The sequence below is a fragment of the Hakea prostrata genome, chromosome 5 (genome assembly GCF_041222555.1).
Source record: "Hakea prostrata isolate BN-2017 chromosome 5, UWA_Hpros_2, whole genome shotgun sequence".
In the NCBI taxonomy this organism is placed as follows: domain Eukaryota; kingdom Viridiplantae; phylum Streptophyta; class Magnoliopsida; order Proteales; family Proteaceae; genus Hakea; species Hakea prostrata.
Genome location: NC_142604.1, coordinates 19,356,745 through 19,379,539, shown reverse-complemented (window position 1 = coordinate 19,379,539; position 22,795 = coordinate 19,356,745). Strand labels below are relative to the sequence as shown.

General features: G+C 38.8%; 1 protein-coding gene across 1 annotated transcript in view; it reads right to left on the bottom strand.

The window, feature by feature from the left end:
• Window positions 1-3,983: 3,983 nt before the first annotated feature.
• Window positions 3,984-22,795, bottom strand: part of NQR (ARP protein (REF)) — a 135,721-nt gene continuing 116,909 nt past the window's right edge. The window contains exons 15-18 of the mRNA XM_089157237.1: window positions 16,278-16,355; window positions 10,753-10,839; window positions 6,565-6,651; window positions 3,984-5,440 (exon numbers count right to left, since the gene is read on the bottom strand). Coding sequence (XP_089013363.1) covers window positions 5,390-5,440; window positions 6,565-6,651; window positions 10,753-10,839; window positions 16,278-16,355 — 303 coding nt within the window. The 3' untranslated portion in view covers window positions 3,984-5,389. The remainder of the gene's footprint in view (window positions 5,441-6,564; window positions 6,652-10,752; window positions 10,840-16,277; window positions 16,356-22,795) is intronic.

The window sequence follows — 22,795 nt, the reverse complement described above, 5'->3', positions numbered from 1 at the left end:
GGAGGTAGAACGATGTCCAAGAGAGTATTTCTCCTCACAATGATAGAAGAGGCCCTTTTTGCAGTGTTGCTGCATTTTGGTGGGTGCTAGGGGACAGACAGGGATGTACGATGGTTGTAGTTGTGGTGGAGGGGGGCAAACGGGGTAAGGCAACAACAAGTGGAGGTAGAGCTGGAAGTAGGGGGCAGTGTGGGTGCAGGGCAATAGAAGGCAAGTGAGCAAGCAGGGAATGGGCCATGACGAAGCTTTACAAGTTTGGATTCCTGGAGGCAGGCGAGGCCAATGGCATGGAATAGAGATGTAGGTCGGAAGGCCAACACCTCATGACTAATGTCAGAACGAAAAACAACTAAGAAGAAGGAAGGAGGGATGCTGATGATATGGGTGGTGTTGTTGAGGGTATTCAACCCGAGAACCTCTCATGGAGAACCACACACACCCCCTCGGGGAGTTGAAGAACCCATCATGGAGAACCACACACACACCCTCGGGGAGTTGAAGAACCCCTTCCCTAAGGGATCCCTCGATATTCATTCGAGATAGGTTCGGGTAGTGAGAGAACACCCAGTGCTAAGTCCAAGAAGAATGTTGACGATGATCAAGTGGGTTAGTTAGAGATAACCACCCATCATACCCACTTCGAAACATGGGGAAGTGGATAATGGAGTAACGGCTCCATTAATCCCACTAATAGAGGAACGTGCTTCCTAAGGCAACTTGCCCACTCTTCAACTAAATAGGCGAAATCGACAGAGGGGCTGCCTCTAGGTAAACATTATATAACCTCCATCTTAAGATGGGCAAGGTACGAGATTAAACTTACTGTCATTCTCTACGCTTTGAGAACCCTCTCAAGGCCTTCTATTGTTGCCTAGATTAACTTGGGAATCAGAGGCGGTCCCTGAACAACACAAGGTCAGGCCGCTCTAATTTTTTTTGTGAGTGCAGGCATTACACCTACTCGTATTCAGTTGGAGAAGCCTTCAAGAGGTCATCCAACTACCCGGCTGACGCGAAGAAGGTCTAGACAAAATAGGTGGAGAGGGCTTTAAAGCAAGATTGATAGTCTTGGATGGTGGTGCATTGAGTTAATTTGGCGAGGGCTCATTAAAGGAGGAAGGACCAAAACAAATCCTCAAGGTAGGGGTGAATGCTGCCTAGTCCATGAGTAAGGATTAGGAAGTCCACAGGAACCACTAGAGAGCCTCACCATACATGTGAAAGGAGGTTAGGCTGAGGCAGTTGTCAAGGGGAATGTGGTGATATGCATAGAATTTCTTTACTTTAAAGATCCACCCCAAATTATCAGAGCCATCAAAACAAGAAACTCAAGGCGAACAGCCCAAGGTTGAATGGTGCCAAATGCAAGGGGAGCAGGAAATGGATTGGTAGAGGTGGATGCGATAGTAATGAGGACGGGGTAGGTTGTGGGTTCAGAGTGGTGTGGGAGGCGGCGTGTTACGGAGGGCCAGTTCCAAGCGGCCATCTATTGCGTTCGTATTTGCAAATGCATGAGCTCGCCCAAGTAATATAGAGTAAGAGGGATATCGTTCCTATGAGGATCGAATAGCATAAAAGTCATGCACTAACTTTAAAAACACCTATAATTATCTAGCTAAACGAATTACCAAGAATTAACTAAGCTATTGATTAAATTAACATAACACAATGGAAATAATTAAATTGCTAACGAAAACTTAATGACTGGAATTATTAGGGATTCGATTCACTAAACATGACATTGATTATTGATATATTCTTCCCTTTTCTCATACAACCAATTTAATCTCCACTCTTGTCAATGAAATTTCCTAAGTTAGATTACCTCATTTGTTATGCCTGAGGATCAATTAATTTTATCGCATTAAACACAAGAACTCATAAACAAGTTGAACAAACTATCTAACCTATTACGCTTTAGATGTAATTTTCCATTCTCCAATCCTAGGTCTAGCATGCATTCGTCATTGTTACATGATTGAAAACACACCACAAGATTCATGAAGGTTGATCCGGCATTTAGACATTAAGAGAAAAATTGAAGAAAATAAGAGGGAGAATTGAATTATATGAAAAGAGAATAAAATCAATAACTGTCTCATATAAGGATCCATCTAACCCTAACAAAAAAACTTAGAACATTATAAAGGAAGAAGAAGAAGAAATAGTTAAGAGAAAAACCACTCTAGGATTGCATAGAGACTCTAGCAACTCCAAAATTTGTCCCAAAACAGCTCCAACTCTCCAAATTCGTCCTTTGTAGTCCTCCAAAGCCCAAAAGGAAAAAATAAAAAAAAGAAGAAGTTTTTCTATTGCTGAAGTATGCTCCCCATTTATAGAGTGATTTCTTGGAATACATATGATTCTTGACACAGTTTGAAACGAACTCTAGTTCCTAATCTAACTCAACTAAGCAATTTATTTGTTTAGGTGGCATATTAATCGCATTGATTTCAAGAGTTCAAATGCACAACCCATTGTTGGATTCAAAGATCAAGAAGTAATGAAGCTCTTGTCCAAAAATCAGCCCGATCGGACGTTGTATGACTATCAGATGAAGGATTTGATCGAAATTGGATGGAGCACACTCAAAAATGGGATTCTTTCTTTTTCCTTCCCTGAATAAGATTATTTTTCCTATTTTTTGCTTCTTTGATCAACCTTCAAACTCCACTAATTGCTTCAAGCAAATCCCTATTGTCGAAGGAATCTAAATACTAAGATGATTCACTACAAACGTAGATAATAAGAAATTACCCGGATAAATATAAATTACCAAAATTACTTAATAATTTTCATGCGACATTAGGGTAAAGTGATGCAAAATGAGCGTGAATACATTAAAATGTATTCAATTAATTACTCAAAAATAATATGCATAAAATAAACTTATCACAATCCATGGTGGTGATGCGATGCATAAAGTCGGCCATAAATTCCTGTACGAAGTGTAGTATCACTGAGAGTGCACAGAGAGTCATCAAGCACCCTCTAGCAAGTTCCTTCTGCCATGTTCAGAGCCAGTAAAAGCAATGAAAGCACCAATGTTACCATGATTGCAGGGAGATCAAGCTATTTTTGAGGATAGCTCCTCCAAGAAGAAGGTAGGGAAATTAGAAAATTCTCATTAATAACTTTCATGCCTCATTACATGCCTATTTATCAATCACAGAAACGCATTCCAGATGATTCTATCCTTGTCCTATTCACAAATAAATACCGTAAACCGAATTCCTCTTTTTCCTTTGCACACTCTATTGCTATCAACGATATTGCACCTTACAGGGTGGTGGAAGTCCTTTTTGTCCTTGAGGATAAATGGGTTGGGAAGGGCGATTCTGTGCTTGAGACTGTTGGTGTGGCTGTTGCCATCTGGGCTGCCAGTGAGGATGATGCTCCTGCCTCATCTGTATGCGAATGTGTATCATAAAACCAATTGATTCAACTTGCTCAAGGGTGTTTAATTGGTGTAGAATCCCTTGAACAAAATGGGGATAATTGGAGCGTTGGATTGCTATGGGATGGAATAATTAAAGAAGCACAAAGACGATGGGCCACACCAGGGACAACTCATGAAGCATCTAGTCATCTACTGAAACCACCTGGGTAGTGATACAAAGAGCACAAAAAAAGGATGCCCAACTACAATACATATGGTGTGATTATACTGCAAGAGAAATACTTAACACGGGCAAACACATCACCCACTTATCCCCCACTATCTATCCTTTTTTGGCGATGCTGATACCAATCACATCCACATTCGAAGTTCGTAATTTAAACCATGATGAAGTTAAAGAATGACTTCGCTATGTTACAATGAGACTATGTCTCATATAGGATGTAGCTACCAAGTATGATTTATTTAAAACTTATCTTTATCATAAAAAATAATAAATAAATAAATAAAATCCTCAAACATGTATAAAAAGATGAATAAATATACTACATTCGCCAAGGCTTCTATGTTGGTTTCATGTACAACCTTTTTTTTTGTTTGGTTATTTCCTGTTTGAAGTGGTCTTATTTTTTTGGGATGCAAACAAGTTTTAAATTCATTTTGGAACTGAGATGTCTGGGAGAGAGGCTCTGACCACAAAGAGATTTGACTTCTTGACTTCTTATTTATGAGGTGTTAGAACTTTGCCAATTGACCGAACCCCTAAAGGTTAGACTTCCAAAATTCAATTTCCATGCTGAGGGTTCCAAAAGCATTAGAAGGCACTACCCTCGGTGAAGAGGAGGCAGAACAAGTAATAGAACTCTCGAGGTGAACAAAAAACTGTTTCCTTGATCAACCAAGATAATGCCAGGAATTTTACTAATATCATGCAACACCACGTACCTTTATTTATGCTTGAGTGAATAAACAATAGAACGATGAGACCAAATGATCAAAATCAACTTGGTCACCAAGTAATTCTCTGCTAAACTTGTAGTAAGCAACTCACCAAGTAATTCTCAGCTAATCTCCTAAAAAGCAAAATTTGAGTTGACCCTCAAGAAGATGAGTATGTACACAAATCTATGGTTGACTGCTAGATAATAATGTCTCATGTTCTGGAGAAAGAATGAACATTTTCTCTAAATTACTCCTACCCTTAAAATAAGAAAAGAAAAAAAATGTAATTTAGTTGGTTAATTTAGAGATCCCCCTCTCTTTTTTTTCCCCATTATCTATTTAACCACTGAAAGTTAAGCAAAGAGTTTGTGCCCAACTGATTAGAAGACAATGTCTGTTTCCATGAACCAGGCTAGAATGATCTTCGGTTGGTTCATCTCCAATCTATGATGATCTTAGGTTGTGATCAAACTTTAAGAATATAAATAAGATCAGCCAAAAGGTTGACTCCCTCCATCCCACATATAAATCCTGGTAAAACTTGGTCATTCACTAGGAGTGCATTTTTCCAGACACTAGAAGAATGCCACTTCAGGTCATTAAATCCAATGACAAGCATATATTTTGATCACTTCAAACTGCATTTACAGATGCAGTGCAGAAAGTTAGAACAACCTACCTGGCATTCAAAACTAGGCAGCTCCTGCACTTCTGGTATAGCCGTATGAGATAGGTAAGAAAGAATAACGAATGATAAAAATCCTGAATAAGAACTCTACCTAAGAAACAATTGAGATCCAATTAACTACAACCATTTATTACAAAGATCATCTGATAAAGGATTTCACTTTCGGCTGTCAATGGGTAGTTCCCTAGACTCTCATAATATTTCACCAGTAATATATGTTTTCCTTGCTAGCCAATGCCTAGCTTACGGGTTCAGGAAAAAGAAGAAAAAAAAAACGTTGCTTTTCCTTGTTCCGCATGTCTGGCAATTTGCTCTTGCAAGGAAGCAGTAATTTGCAATAAGAGAAAGGCAACATAAGCTCATAGTTTGGCCACCTGATGACTGAATGCCGGATCAATGCACACAACTACCTGCAAGATTTTGAGCCAGTTTTAAGAGTGAACTACTATTGTAAGATAAGTACTTCAACATACATTAAGCCAAGCAGCTTTGTTTCAGACAGCCTCTAACATAAATGCACCTATGATGCATAATGCCTTGAAAGCTGCAGAATGACAACACATGGATGATCCACTTGACATAGAGAACTTCATGCCCAAGTCAATGGTTTTCAGACAAAAAGAGTCCCAAAGTTTTCATGTGAAGTTCATTTGTAAGTGGGTGCAAGGGGGGAAAGAGAAAGAGGGGGGGGGGGGGGGGAGAAATATATAAATTTCAATTAAGAGATGTATTCTAGGAAGTAATCACTAGGGCTGTAACGTTTTCCAGTTGGGTCAACTATTTTGGATGCAAAAAAATGTAAAATACATTGATGATTAAAATTTCAGTAATTGTTATCTTATCTCTGGTCATTCTATTTTGAAATAAACAGAACCAAAGTCAAAGTAAACTTTTGAATGGTCAAGTAAGAAGACGAATATAAAATGAGCAAAAGGTTTACTTGACAGCTATCAATTAACTATTTGTTGGTTCTATTGGTACTTGAATATAAGGCACCTGTCCATATCATCTACAATTTTAGCAAATTTCCTGATTCATCTTTTCCGCATGGAGACATATAGCTTAGATAAACAGTTGAGAACTCAAATTTATTTCGTTAGCCATCGGAAGTACAAGGTTGCGAGTCTATTAATGGCTGCCAACCAAATGGTACTTGAGATCTGGCTAATCATGGGCATAGTCCTTCCAAGTATCAGTCTTGCCATTACTAACTCTACACAACTTTAAAATGTGGGTCATCATGATAAGCTAACCTTGACTAGACTACTAAAAAAGTTGAGGCACATGTGATTTTAACTAGGCCTGCTAATTGCTGGCTGAAACTTAACCAATGAAATGAATGTTGGATTCCTTATGACTTGGGGGATTGAGATCCACCCAATCATGGTCGAATGGCATGTTGTGGTTCCTTGTAGCATATCAAACTGCAATGTTGAATATGCAGTGTTTAATTTATTTATTATTCTTTCTTTCCCTTTTTCTTCCTTGGGTGGGGGAGGGTTGAGGTGTTGGGTAAGGGACGTGAAATATGTACCTTGCCAACACTTTTTCCAGAATGCAGATACTCTACAGCGTCTGCAACAGACTTGAGGCCCAGAAACTTCTTTGGGTCCACAGAAACCTATAAGGAGAAAATGAACTTGAATTAATTATTTCAATTGATAGTAAGAATAGCAAACAAATGTTCTATAAAAATAAAAAAAAAAAAAAAGGATGAACAGGTTTTAATGATAAAGCAATTTAGCAAATTAGAAATTTATCCTTTACAGATTAAGGAGAAACAGATTAGTACAAAATGGTTAGGTTTTTCACTTTGAAAATTGAAATGCATTTCCAGGTCAATAAGATTAATATACTTTAAGGGAAAAAGCCTCTCCACAAAGCAGGGGGAAGTCAAAGTACATTATGACACTTCCCGGACCCCTGCAATGGTGGAAGCCTTAGTAAGTGTTCACCTTGTTATTATTTCTTTTTGCAATGAAAATAAAAGAAAAAAGAATCCTCTTATCTGAAGTCAAGTTATTTTTAGTTGCATTTAGACAACAGTAGGAGTAAGAATCCTAGGTGGTTTCAAGATTCTATTTTTTCTCATGTAGCCATTAATTCCCAGAGTTGATCGAATAGAAAACTGAGTTTGCCTAGCTATTTTGTATATTGCAGGGACCAATGAAGGGTTACAGATCAGCGGAGGTTCCTCTGCTTGCTTTTTTACCCCTGAATAAACTCCGCCTTCCAGGTCTTATTTCTCCTCCAAGTAACCTCTGTTCTTTTCTCTATTAAATTGCTTCTCATTCCTTTCTTTATTCTGTTTGTCTTCTGTCTCCAGTTGAATATTAGGACATCACGTGCTGCTATTCTTTTTTTCAAGTAGTATTGGCTGCCCAAAATAAAAATAGTCGAAGTTTAGCTATTTGTCTCTTTCCTGCCCAAGATTTCATGTGTTGGTTATACTTAGGGGGTCAAGTCCTTTAAAACATCATAGTGATGAGAACCATGCCTGCAAACAGGTCCGATTTTGAGTATACTACCAGGTTCAGTACTTCAGTTTTAGTGGTTGAGACATAATCAAAAGTCTAAAAATATCAAAAGACAATGTTTACAGGGAGGAGTCTGTGCAACTTGCAGTAACTCTCTGATGATTGGAAATACTATCGACGAATGATTCTCTCTTCGGCGATGCCTTCTCCCCCCTCCACCTTGTCCTCTGCTGGAAAGCCCATGAAGCCCTCAAGATTTTTATGCTGAATAATGACATGTGTTCGTCTTCAAAATATCTGATGATGCTGTGAGATCCAGAGATCTGGAAGGACCCCGTTCGCTGACTGGCACATTCTACACCAATGGGTCCCCAACCTCCAAATAGAGAAGATTGATCTCAAAACCGTGCCTGTCTGTATTGCTTTCCCAGGATTGCGATTACACTGCTGGGAACCAGACTGCTTAAGTTGTATTGGATCTCTAGTAGGGAAACCTCATTACATGGACAGCCAAGCAAACAAGATGGAAAGTGAAGCAGAACTGAAGTCATATGCTAGAAAAAAGAAGCCCAATCAGTTATGGCTTTCATGGGCTAGGACTATTTGGATGGGTTAAAGTCAGCTCACATGTACTTCCTGGGATAGACCTAAGCCCAGGTCCAATCTCCTAAAATTGGGAACTTGAGAAGTTCATCAAAGTCAATAAAAGGGGCTGTTGTTTGAAAATAAGGAACCTACTATCAAAAGATGCTTTCTTTTGTGAAGAGTTAGGTAGTGGTTGAGTGATTTGAGTCAATATTAGGTTGGTGTTAGCTAGTGGTTGGTTGGTGTATTTAATGTTTATCTATTTAGATTGGCTATATAAAGGGGACTTATATAAGAGGGTGGAGCATCTCACTCATCAATTGAAATCAATAGTTGCTTTGCAAGCCATTCTGCTCTATGTAGACACCTTGTGTTTGATCAAGGTAGGTTGGTGTTCGATCCAGTCGATCCACTTTGTGTATGAAGCCCGGGTGTTATTTTGTTGTTCTTATTGTTCTCATAATTCCCTCATATTGTTCCTTCAATTTCTTTATCTATTAACACGTCGAGTTGGTGATCCATTTTCTGTTTTAGTAACTAACCAGAACTGTCCATACTTTTTACATAAAAAATTCCAGAGTACCTTTGCTCATCTCTACTTGATAATGTTTAGTTTATCCTATTTCAATTTTCATCTACAGACCTGAAAACACTGTTGCAATTCTGTTCAATATTGTTCCAAAGTTACCCCTAAGACATCACCTTAGGTCTTTGTTTGTCTTTGTGCTAAAGATAACCTTTCGAATCTGAAATTCATTCTTGGTGAAAAGATCTTGTTTGGTTACTGTTTTGATCCTTCAAATACAGTACTACATTTAGTTGGATAATTTAGTGGTGAATACTAATGAAAAGGAGACCCCACAAAATAACAACTTTAGACATTTGGGATCAATCATGCATAACAAAGGCAAGATGGATGTGATGCAGCCCTAATGAATAAAATAGGATGGATGAAGTGAAGAGGAGCAACTAGAATCTTATGTCATCAATGAGTCATTCTAAAGCATAAAAAAACTTTTATAGGAATGAATGGGTTAAAATGACGCGCTGTGAAAAAGTGACATAATTTGTTGTTGTAGAGATGAGGATGTTGAGATGGATGAATGGAAAAACCAAGAAGAATATAATAAGGAATGGTCATTATTAGAACATAGTTGGCAGCAGCTCAAATTAATGATGAACTTTAAGAAAGTCGGCTGATGTGGTATGGCCATGTGCAACACAGGACATTAGGGATTTAGGGGCTCCAATCTAGAGAAGAAATGCGATCACAATAAAGGGAACCAAAAGAACCAGGGGCAGGCCTTGCTTGTAGTATGACTTCAAAGAGGATTGATTGGAGATCAAAGATCCACGGAAAAAAGAAAAAACAAACAATCACACCAAAAGCAGAATGTTAGTAAAAAGCAGCTTGGTGCTAAGAAGGGTCACGCCCTAGAGTTTGTATCCATGTTGTGTGTTCCACGTCCCCTTTACTCACCTTTTTCCCCCATCTTGACAAGCCTTAATTGTGTCATGTTGTATGCCCCTCCAACCCCTTTTCCCCTGTTTGCACCTTGTTACTTTTAATCTATTTCCATTATACAATCCATGAAGGTACAGAATAGGCAATCGCTTAGAACCAATGGGGCAGAAGATTCCAACTAAGAAAGGCATTCCCTCCTACCTAGTATCCCATACAGCTGAAGAAAACCCAATAACAATCTGTAGCAAACATGAGCTTCCACATTCTTCTTGATAGGATTCTTGAGTTGTTCAAGAAATACTGTAGGTTGCCAATGCACTTGGGCCTCTCCCAGTTGGATCCCCTTCATATAATCAGCCAGCTGATTGTGTTCTCTCAACTCATGCCTATACTCCCTCTGATGAAGGCTTTCTGCTTGCTGCTGGATCCTTCCTTCAATGGTTGCACTTCCCAAGGCCCTTGGGTTCCCCATTAATTACATCAATTGTCAATTTAGCATCTGATCTGAGTGAATGAAAAGATGGGAGTTGGGGGCCTTGGCTTTCAAGCAGGCGAGTGTAGGATACGGCGGAACTAATTGAACTACTTGGGCAGTGAGTTCAGTTTACGGAGCAAGCTGAAGCAGCAGCCTCCTAGCGATCCGTTCTTTGACTGCCTTCCTTCCCTCCCACTTGTTGCCCAGAGCCTTGACTTGAGCATTGTTTTCGTGCTTAAGGCTCCTTTGGGCCTACCTCATTGCCACAACTCATATAGTTGACAAGGCTTGAAGCCCTCTATGGATAGCTAGCATTTCCATACATGGATCTGACAACTCTTCTCCCTTTCCTGCATAAACCGACATAGGCATTCCTATAGCGTATCTCTAGGTTATGGTTGTTGTTGATTAAGCATGCTCAAGATGAGGATTATAAATACCAGAATCATCCTCTGAGAATTATGTAAAAAACCAGAAAAATTTGGAACATCTTTAGAGAAAGACATATAGGAAGGACAGAGATCATATTACTAGGATTAGTGATACAATGCCAGAACACGTATGAAAAGAGATAAAAAGGAAGAAAACAATATTCCCAAAATCGCAAGGTGAATATGGTGAAATTCAACTATTACTCAATAATAACTTTATTGAAATGAATACAAAGAGAGTATATTCATATGTGCACACAAGTTTAAGGCAGAGTATGACGTTGATTACCTTAAGCTTTCCCATAGAGAAAAGATCAACAAGCCTGTTCAGATGTTCTTGCCACAGATGAGCATACTGGACCAAGAAAAATCCCGCCTGAACAAAATAACTGACTGTCAAAAACAGACAAACTAAATACACCAGAAAATGCATACAATGGAATCTGGGAATACAATCAGGTCTTAGAAAGAGTTTGTTCAATAACAGTGGCACATAATACTTGTGTCAGAGGCATTTGTAGAAGTTGGAGCAACTGAATCTCTGAACTTCTGGGGCACCCTAAGACTCAAAAGAAGAAAAGAAAAGAAACCACTGGAAAAGTTCAAATGCAGTCATTCTCCTAATCAGGTCTTAGAAAGAGTTTGTTCAATAACAGTAGCATACAATACTTACGTTAGAGGTATTTGTAGAAGTTGGAGCGACTGCATTTCCGAACTTCTGGGGCACTCCAAGACTCAAAAGAAGAAAGGAAAAGAAACCACTGGAAAAGTTCAAATGCAATCATTCTTCTTCTCCACCACTTTTTCTCTCTTCCTTCAACTCTCTATTATTTCTAGTTATTTTAAATTTAATTCTATTACATGATATCAGAACAGTGACTACAGATCATGTGCTGAAACTATAAACATTGCTAGTTTGAGAGTCGTTTCAAGGTTTTCTTGTTTATGATGAAACCCTAGTTCATATAAGAAAAACTGGAGTTTGATGAAGATCAATGAATTTACTAATGAATCATAACTGGTATTGATTCAACTTGCTGCTGCTAGTGCTATTAATTTGCTACCATAGTCCGAAGATAAATCTGCTGTTGACCTGCGATGGGATTCTTCTTGTAATATATGTTCTTCCCCTGAATTTCTTTTCTCTTGTTGCTGGTTGCTGCCACTTAATGAAATTGCTGTCGCTTGAACCAAGTTTTGGAGGATTACTCATGAAATGAATTTTTTTTACTATAGTACCTGTGGTTACTTTGTTTCACAGTAATTTGGTAACCAGGAACCCCTTATCCTAGTGTCATCTGCTCCTTTGGATCTTGTCCCATTATTGCAGTACCTGTATGCCTTTGTGTTGAGAAACACGATATTGGTAGAATGGCTTATGGATCAATGATCTCAAGCCCTCTATTTATAATTAAGTGGAAAGTACACTATTACAAGGAATAGAATTTTACATGAATACAAACTCTAATTGAACTCCTAGTAGAATCCAACACTCTGACTTTTGGAACAGACTGCTAGTACAGCTGAGTATGCCTTTGTCCTGCTGTTTTTACCTCTTTAGTGCCTCTGGATTTGAAATATACTACAACAGCCCAGTGTTCGACATACATTGCTGATACAGTCAATAGTTTTACGACATATTGTTGGGTCTTGAATTTATGTGAGTAACACCTCTTACTTAACGATACATTGCTGGTACAATGTTCTGAGTTATATTGCAGAGATATACTGCTGATACAGTCCCTGTTTGAGCTATATTCAATAGATGAATCGAAATCCACTGCTGATATTCTGCACATGAGGGGGAGATTGAAGACTTATTCTATCTACTCAAGGCTGGTATTTGAATATTCTAGAACAACAATATCTACCTAATTGGTCCACAGTAACCCATATTGCATTTTAATTACCTATTTGTTCTGCGGTAACACATACTACTTTTTTTCTTCCTACCTAGTCCACAGTAATCCATACTACCTTGCATCTACTTGCTTGGTTCATGGTAACTTATACTACCTTTCATCTACCTACTTGGTCCATAGTAACCCATACTACCTTTTACCTACCTACGTGGTCCGCAATAACCCATATTGCCTTTTACCCACATGTTTGGTCCATAGTAACTCGCACTACGTTTTACCTACCTGCTTGGTTCCAATAATCCATATTGCCTTTTACCTACTCATACTTTTAACTAACACTTGCCTTCTTGAGAAGAGCTTCTATGCAACATTGGAGCTGCATTTCTTACCTACTTATATGGACGTTGGAGTTGTACATCTTCATTGTTGGATGCTTCATTGACTTGAAGATTAAGTTTTTGTTGATTATCTCTTGGGTGAAATTCTCTTGGTGTTATTTGGTGTCTACTATTGCTACTTGTGTTCATGATTGATGAAGCTTTTAGTATATGTTCCTGTTATTTCAAGCTGGAGCCTTTGATATGTATATTTGAGCTTGAGGGGGAGTGTTAAGATTTGCATGATTTACCACTTTAGTGGTAATCACATTATGTGGGTTCCACCATATATTCGATTAGATTTTATTTTATTTTATTTCCTTTGCTCCTATTTATTAGATTAGGATATTACTTTCTATATTCTGACTTTCTATTTTAGAGTAGTTTTTTTTTTTTTTGGGGTAAGAATTGTAGAGTTGCTTGACTAGCAAGCAATATTGAGGAAGATTTGTTTCCTCTCCTTCTTGTTACTTGGGTATCAAGCAAGTCTGTTTTAGGATTGTAATATTTGAAGATCTTGTAACTCCCTGATTTGAAAACTTTTCAATAACAAAATACATTGTTGAGGGGGAGAGCTGGATCTTGCACAATTCTTCATCCTTCCTTCTTCTCCACCACATCTTCTCTCTTCCTTGAACTCTCTATTATTTTTAGTTATTCGAATTTTAATTCTGTTATGTGAGTAAAAGGCTCCAGCTCTGGAAGTTATCTGGTTCTTGTAAAATCTGTCCTGGAATGTCTGGAACTATTAGTCTTCCTCACTCTATCATCAGATCTTTAGAATCTTTGATGGTCTTTTTCCTCCAGAAAGGAACTGAGATCTTTAGACCAACAGCTGTATTTCTGTTTGCCTCCCTAAGAAAGAAGGTGGCCTCGGTATTCAAAGAATCAAAGAACTGAACTCAGTAGAGACTGTCAAGCTTATTAAGAAAATTATCTCTAAAAAGAATAGCATTCAGGTTGACTGGTTATACTCTCTACGAGTTCTTCCTTGGCGTGGCAAGAATATTTTGCCACCCACACTCTGGTCATGGATTTTATCAGATCTACTACTGAAGATGGGAGAACCACAACTCTTTTGTTATACAATTGACACCCCTTAGGAATCCTACTCTACATAGTCAGCCCAAGAATCATTCATCATTCAGGAACCCCTAAGAATGATCTAGCAACTGATATTTTAGACTCCTCCATTTGGGCCCCTCCAACCTCCAACCAACCATTCGTACCAACATTTGGAGTATTCAGGTGACTCCATTATCCGGAGAAATAATTCTGCCAGTCCATTTAAGGCCAAGGATCAAGACACTGGTTTTGAGGACAGAAACCGAGATATAGCTGAGATGTGTTGAAACCAGGGATTTTTGGGTGAAAGCTTGACATGTGAATGGCTGTCAAATGATCAAAACCATTGAAACCAATCATAGCTACCAATACTTCCCCCCCCCCCCCCCCTTTTTTTATATTAAGAGGAAGAACCAATACATAATAGGCAGCTTCCTGGAACCCCAAAACAAAAAAGGGGTAGGGAGACTCCAGTCAAGGAGGCTATTCACTCCTGCTCCAAATGAGTAAGAAAATCCAATTATACCCTCTAAAACATGTAAGAGTCAGCATCCCTCCATGCCAAATTTAAGAGTTCATGAGAGTTAACTCCTTCAGGATCCAATCCAGCTACCCATCGTCCACTCTTAACTGCTGCCATGCTGTCAGCAGGTTGGTTTTGCTCTCTCTCTCCAAACATGTGAAGACTTGCAAATTAATTTTCTGCCTGATTCACAATTTTCTGCTCTGCATTTTTCAAGGACCTCGAACCTTCCCATTAATGAAGTCAATGGCTACTTTGAAGTCTGATCAAATAGAGATCTCCATAAGTCCCCTCTCAACACACAATGCCAAGCCTTCCAAAATTGCTTGAAGTTCCATTGCTAGATTTCGCAAGTCATCCTTCTTTGCATAAGCTTGAAAAGATGAGCCTAAAGCAGCTCCATCACACAACTATAGGCTGCTAACTCATCAACTAATGCTCTTGCAATGTAATGCCATCATGTGAGTGGGAGGCTTGTCGCATGCACATGTTCCACAAACCCTGCATCTCTAGGCTATACAAATGCCCCACCTCTCTGCTGAAACATACTCTGACTTTATATTTTGCTCACTTGTGATACTCAGTTTTAGACATAGGGATTGTATGGTAATGTTCTTGTTTCTTTTTTCTTTCTTTATTAATTTTTTTTTCCAGAACAGAATAGCCCGAATCATGTGTGGGTAATCTGGTCTATTTCCTGTGTTTTTATTTCTTTTTCCATTTTTGAAACAAATGGCATTTTGATACAGTTTTGAGCTCACTTTGAGAAATACCAATTTGGTGTTTCTCTCTGAGAGAGGGTAAAAAAATTCCTCTTGAAAAAGCAGAGAAAGACCATCTTCCAACAGGGGCATTCTTGTCATTTTGACTTTAACAAGCTCCCATTTTGAAACCCTGAAAACTTGAAAATTTCATTCTCCTACCTCTAGATCTTTCTCCCACAAATAAGAGAACTACTCGCTCTTACTCGATCCCACGAAGAGAAGCTGCTCTTCTTCAACTGCCCTTCTCAGCCTCCGTTTGGAAAACTTTCCTTGCCAACTGTTGGCCCAGAAAGAGAAGAATCATCCCTTAAGCCAGAGAATGGCAGTGGGCTGACTAAGACTTTTTCTGCATCCACCATTTGCAACTCATTCATAGGCTGACCTTCAATGTGGCTATCAATCACATCTTGATGGGGTGGACTCACAGGAAATGGGCAAGTCTAGGCCCCTGCAACAGATTTTGGATTTCATTTTCTCTAAAATTAATGCAAATATCTTTTCTTCTTCCAGCAATTGACCGAAAACCCCAAGGAACAGGCTCATTGTTGTCTTTTGGGTCTCCCCTCTTTCTCCTTCAAGCGTAAGTGTTCACTCTTTGAGGCTCAAGGTTTCCTTCTTTCTCTTCTTCTTCTGTCTGTTGTTCCCTTTGGGGACCTTCAGGAGTCTGGCATCTTTTCTCCTTTGGTAATGAAATTTCTGATTCCCCCAAATAGGGGGGATGGGGGACAGGAAAAAAGCTTGAGAAGGTTCCTTCTTCTCTACCTAGATTTACACAATTTTGCCACTCCAAGAATAAGGCTACAACAGTTCAAAAAGAAGCATAATTTGTTTTATACAAACAACCTATACAGAAGAGTAATTGCAGGTTGTAGCTGGTGTCCCTATTTCAACGACAAGAAGAACCTATATGCTTAGAATCAATTACATCATTTCAGGGAAGAACATTTCATGAATTGTTACTGATCATGTTGACTTGGCAGAAAGTAAAATGATAGAAGTTCTGGTAGTAAAAAATTTACAGATACAAATTGTTCACATGATTTTCACTTGACTTCTTAGGAATACTGCATGCCATGACTGATAAACATACAAAGCGTGAAGGAAACACAACATCTGACAATATGAGGAATTGAAAATTAACTACATCCTGGAAAATAAGAAGAGTAGATGCAACTTTCAAAATCACAAATAATGATAAACCGAACAGTCAACTGTCAACATACCACAGTCTGACTTTTTGCTAGGATTTTTTCACAAAGTCCAGTATAGTTCGAAGGCAACCACCCTTGTTCTCCTTGATACTGCAGCAATAAATCCATAACCGTTGGTTCATTGACTAAGAAACATAATATATTATATCATTATAAATTCCTGTAGTCCAAAAAAAGAAGAAAAAAGCATATTCACATTACAGTTAGAGAGACAGAGGGAGAGAAAGAGAGATGGAAATCCAAAATACGTGCAAAAGGTTAAATTATTTTTCTTGGCATTGATTGGCAACAATTGAAGAACTTGAACGATATTGGTCATCAACATACAGGAAACGGAAAAGATCTTCTCAATTTATAACCGACAAGTAGACCACTGGAATAGGATTTTAAGAGTTTTATCATGGACATCCATGGAAGTGCCACAAACGCAAGAAATTAGAACTCTTAGTGGGTGAGCCTGGTGTAATGGTCAAGTTGTGCTATTGCAACACTCCAGACTTGGAAGCTGCCTCTCCTATGACTGTGATGTAGGGAATACTGCTACATGCATTTGCTCCTCACAGACCCTGCAAGACTGGGACACTCATGCACTGGGATCAAGGCTAATGTGTCAGTATTGAATATTTGATCAGTCTGGTGACTTTAAGAGACACGTAGTATCTTACTGGAGACACATACCACACTCTGCAAAACACTTGAAAATTGTCAAAATATACGTAAAAATGTACTTCTGGAACAAAAGCAATACAACAAACGACAATAAGAAGCCTTGTCCCCACAAATTGGGTTGGCAACATTGAGCCTTGCTTTTCAATCAACTCTATTTTGGGGCCATACAAGGTACAAGCACTAAGTGATGCATATCCTTTCTCACCATTCTCTTGAGGTTATTTTTGGCATGTCCGTAGCTCTTTTAGTTCCTACTAAATCACTCTTCTGAAGCTACTCCCAAACCAGCTCTAATATGATCATTCTTTACTTCATCCTTCTTACTTTGCCACTCATCCATCTTAGCATCTTCATTTTTGCTATACCAAGTTTAATTATATGATGCTTCTTAACAGCCACCAACACTTTGCACCACACACCATAGCTGATAGTACAACAGTCATATATAATTAATCTTTGAGTTTTAAAGGGATTGAAGATCACACAACCGAAGACACTCCCCTCTACTTCATCTACCCTACTTTTATTCTCTGGGGAACATCATTTTTCATATCATCTTCTTCATTTATGATTGAGCCAAGGTACCTAAGACAATCATTTGTAGGGTCTCCTTCTCATCATGTGTCTACCACCTCATCATCTATTTGATCACAACCAAATTTACATTCTAGATGTTTTGTCTTTGTTCTACCAAGATTAAAATCTTTTGATACCAAAGTTGATCTCCATAGCTCTAACTTGTAGTAATCCCTACTCATGTCTCTTCCACCAAAACAATATTATTAGCAAAAAGCATATCGAGGAACCTCATCATGAATGTCTTTGGTTATCCATCAGAAATACAAATTAATACGGGGATTAAAGCTGAACCTTTATGTAAGCCAATTGTAATAGGCAATCCATCAGCTTGGTCCCCCACTGTTTTAACACTTGTCATTGATGAATGAACCATCATACATAGCCTTAACCATGTCAACATATTTACTTGAAACATTTCTCTTCTTTAGTACTTGCCAAACTAACTCTCTAAGGACTCTATCATAAATTTTAGGTCAATAAAGAGCATATGAAGATCTTCCTTACACTTTTCATGTCTCCTAATAAGGTAAATAGCTTTCATTGTAGATCTTCTTGGCATAAAACCAAATTAGTTCTTCGTAATAGTGGTTTCTAGTCTTAAACTCTCAAATATGTTTCAATTACTCTTATGCGTGTTCTCATAGTATGACTCAATAGTTTTACGCCACCATAGTTATTGCAACTTCAAATATCCCTTTATTTTTTTGTAAACTAGGACCACAATGCTTCTCCTTCATTCATATAGCATTTTCCTTGTGCTCATAATCTTATTAATCAACTTAATTAGCCAAGTTAGCCCATAAGTTCTTAAACTCTTCCTTACTTCTATTGGGATTTCATCTGGACCTTGTACCTTGCTTACTTTCATCCTTTATAAAGCTTCTTTTACTTTAGACTGCAAAATTTTCCATTTATATATTGAAAAATTGGTGCCATAGAGGGTAGTGAATTCTTCTAAGACATTAAAATTTGAAGTATGTTTGTTCTATAGGTTAGACAAATAAACTTCCTATCTCTTCTTGACCTCATCACGTACTTGTATTTTACCATCTTTACTTTAATACATAAAATATGGTCAACATCTCTACTCTTTTGTCCCACATTTAGCTATCTTATAGGTTTCTTTTTCCCTTCCTTTATGTCTAGCTTTCAAAGAGATCTTCAAATTTCTTCCCCCCATGTTTTGCCCACAATTTTCTTAACTTCATTTGTAGCCAACCCATATCTTTATGTCCTCTACACCATTAGTCCTTTGTCATGTCGTAATATTAGTTTTTTGTTCTTAATGGTGACTTGAACCTCACTATGACACTATCCCAACACCAAGCCTATTTTATTGGAATGGTGTCTTTTTTTTTCACCTAGGACATCTTTAGCCTCCTTCCTAATATACATAGTCATCTCATTCTATATCGGATTAGTGTCCTGTATCACTGCCACTTGAGTCTCATACAGGCCTGGACCTTTCCCCCCCTCCAATACATGTTTGTATGAGCATGCTATGTATGTGTTCTTAGAACAAAATGTGTGTTGTTACTTTAAAAAGTTATTTTATAAGTTTTTAATTATCAAAAAATATTTTATTGATATGTGGGAATGTATATTTTTGTTGTGCAATATGCTTTAGTTTAAATGGCTAGTCGTGTAACAACCCCCGTATTTCTAACCCGGAATATGTATTGCAGGTCCGATAACTCGAAGGTCAAGTCGGATTAAGTTGTGGAGTATCCGGATTGAAGTCCACGATCCATACCTTGAGCCCATGGATCTGGATTCTCTTGATGAAGAACCTGCCTTGCTAGGAAGTTGGATCCCAAGTTGAAGTCAAGAGGTGTTTGAAGATGTCCAGAGTGAAGGTAAGACCTCCCCCATGGTTGTTTTAGGTTAGGTTGAGGTTGGAAGTCAACCCCTTGAGCAAAGTCTCCACTTGCAGAGGATCCGGATGGCATAGGCCTGCAGAGTGGATGACATTGGCCTGCATAGTCCTCATATGATACTATTATGGAGAATATTGGTTCTACTAGGTCGACTTATGGAGCTTATCGTTATGGACCATATGGTGTCCCTTTTGGCTATCAAACTCAAGGTAAGCCACCAGTGGAACCTTATGGTTATGGAGCTTAGGTGTCCCTCCCATTGTCATTTATCGGAGTCAGCCACTGGAAACTTATTGTCAGTATGGACCTTATGTTGACAACCAAGGCGTTCCTTTATTTGTTGAGCAGATCTTCCACTTTATACCACGACCACCACCAACCTTTCCATATGCAATTGAGCTAATTCCTTATCCAGAGATTCAGAACTTCCCGGTTCCCACCATCAGGAAATCTTAGGCATGTGGATGAGGCCATGTACAGAGTTGCAATTGGGACAAACATCATGGGACTTGTATTGTCATTTGTATGGGGTGCAAACGGAAGAGGGAGACATGGAATAGAGTATACTTGTAATTGGTAACATTCTCACTTCTTCTCATATGTAGTATATACTTGAATGTTACATTTTCAATGGTTTTTTCGGTAAACTATTAGCTTTATAGTGTTTATTATGCTTGAAATAGGTAGGATGCAAGAATTCAAATCATTTTGAGCCCATATGAGGCCCAAAATTGAAGTTCGAATTCCCAAGAAAAAAAATCACTAATTTCGACCGAAACTTTGAAATCGGCCTTTTTCAAGGTCAAAATTCTAGTTTCGACCGAAATATTTTCCTTGGCAGTATGAGCAGGGGCTCAAAGAGCAAGTGGATTTAGGTCAACAACTCCACCGAGAAATAATTTTCAGCAGGGAGGTAAGAGGAGGAAGACTAGACATAGGGACAAGCATGCTTATAGGAGGATGGATCCCACATTTGAGCAAGACCCCACCCTCTATGAGCATCAAGACACCTACCAGAAAACGTTGTTAAAAACAAACATCATGAAATAACGAATCTAAAAAGAAACAAAACGAACACATAGAGATTTAACGTGGTTCAAACACAAAACAAACACCCCAACCACAGCCCAGAACCACAACCAACAACAATGAACAAAAAAAAAAAAAAAAAAAAAACAAACCACCAAAAAACAAAAAACAGAAAAACCAAAAACACACAAACAACAAAACCACACACCATAACAAAACCGAACCCAAAAAAAAAAAAATTTTTTTTAATTTCAGTTAAGATGGACAACCCACCCCACCCCCCCCCCCCCCACTCTCCAGCCGGGGGCCCCCCCCCCCCCCCCCCCCCCCCCCCACCCCCCCAAAAACAAATTTTTGGGGCCCCCCTGTTATTTTGAGAAAGAATAAGGTGAGGAATGGGGAGAGGAGAGGAGAGGATGGAAGCCACGATTGTGTTGTGGAGTCTCGTAAATCTTGTGAGAACTCCTCAAAGTAACTTTTCTATATATAGGCTAATTTACAAGTCTATTCTATATAGGAAAGCATAAACCTATTTCAATTGGTATAAAACTCTTAATTCCTACAACCCTTTCCTATCGAGAGTTAGCGCAAAGTACTAACTCTCGATGGATCAATCCCTTCCTAAATTGCCCTTTTCTAACACTCCCCCTCAAGCTGGAGCATATATATTACTCATTCCCAGCTTGTTACAAATATAGGTAACCCTTGTATTCCCTAGAGCTTTGGTGAACAAATCTGCAAGTTGTTCTCCAGTCCTCACATGCTTGGGGGATATTATGCCTTGCAATAACTTCTCACGAACAAAGTGGCAATCTACTTCAATATGCTTGGTACGTTCATGAAAGACTGGATTTGATGCTATATGAACCGCAGCTTGATTATCACACCATAACTTCATTGGTGTGTCATTAATAATTCCTAATTCCTGGAGTAATTGTTTTATCCATACCATCTCGCATGTTACCTGTGCCATAGCACGATACTCAGATTCTACGCTTGATCTTGCTACCACAGTTTTTTTCTTACTCTTCCATGATACAAGATTTCCTCCAATGAATGTGCGTAGCCTGTAGTCGATCTTCTATCAATAGGTGATCCAGCCCAATCAGCATCGGGAGAATCCTTCTACATTTTTATGTCCATGATTAGTGTAAAGAAGCCCGTGTCCTGGTGCTTTCTTAAGATACCTCGAAATTCGTATAACTCGCATCCCGGTGTGATGTTCGTGGGGCAGACAAAAATTGGCTCACAACACTGACAGGAAAGGCAATGTCAGGTCTAGTCACAGTCAGATAATTCAGCTTCCCAACAAGCCTTCTGTACTTCTCTGGATCATCAAGAAGGGTTCCATCTTCTGGCATTAACTTTAAATTACATTCCATGGGAGTGTCTATAGGTTTTGATCCCAACATTCCTGTTTCAGAAAGTAAATCCAGTACATACTTCCGTTGAGATAAGAAGATGCCCTTTGTTGATTGGGCAACTTCAACTCCTAGAAAATACTTTAACTTGCCTAAGTCTTTGGTCTGAAATTTCTCTTGTAAGTAGGTCTTTAACCTATCAATTCCTGAAGTGTCATCTCCTGTAATGACAATATCATCAACATATACTACAAGAAAGATCTTGCCTGCATCAGAGTTTTTAAAGAATACAGAGTGATCACTTTCACAACGAGTCATCCCAAATTCTATTACAACAGTAGTAAAGCGTCCAAACCATGCTCGAGGTGACTGCTTGAGACCATATAATGATTTGCGGAGGCGACAAACCTTATTCTTTTCCCCCTGAGCAACAAACCCAGGTGGTTGCTCCATATACACTTCTTCATGTAGATCTCCATGAAGGAAGGCATTCTTCACATCCAACTGAAACAAGGGCCACTTGTATGTAGCGGCAAGAGAGATTAAAATACGGATGGAAGTAAGCTTGGCAACAGGCGAAAAAGTATTAACATAATCTATGCCATAAACTTGAGCATAGCCCTTGGCAACGAGACGAGCTTTCAAGCGAGCTAACGAACCATCAGGATTAACTTTCACAGTGAATATCCACCTACAACCAATAGCTTTCTTTCCTGAGGGTAAAGGCACAAGATCCCAAGTTTGATTGTCTTCTAAGGCTTGTAATTCTTCGTTCATTGCACTGACCCAATCAGGATTAGACAAAGCTTCAAGAACATTCTTAGGAATAGGATAATTCTCGATAGTAAATAAAGCAGTAGAGAACCCAGGTGATAAATTAGAATATGAAATAAAGTTAGAGATGGGATAACACAACCCAACACAAGAACCCCGAGGTACCCTTCCGAAGAGCAATGGGAATATCAAGGTCAGATTTGGCGAGGAACGTCCGCAGGATCAACGAGCACGAAGTCGG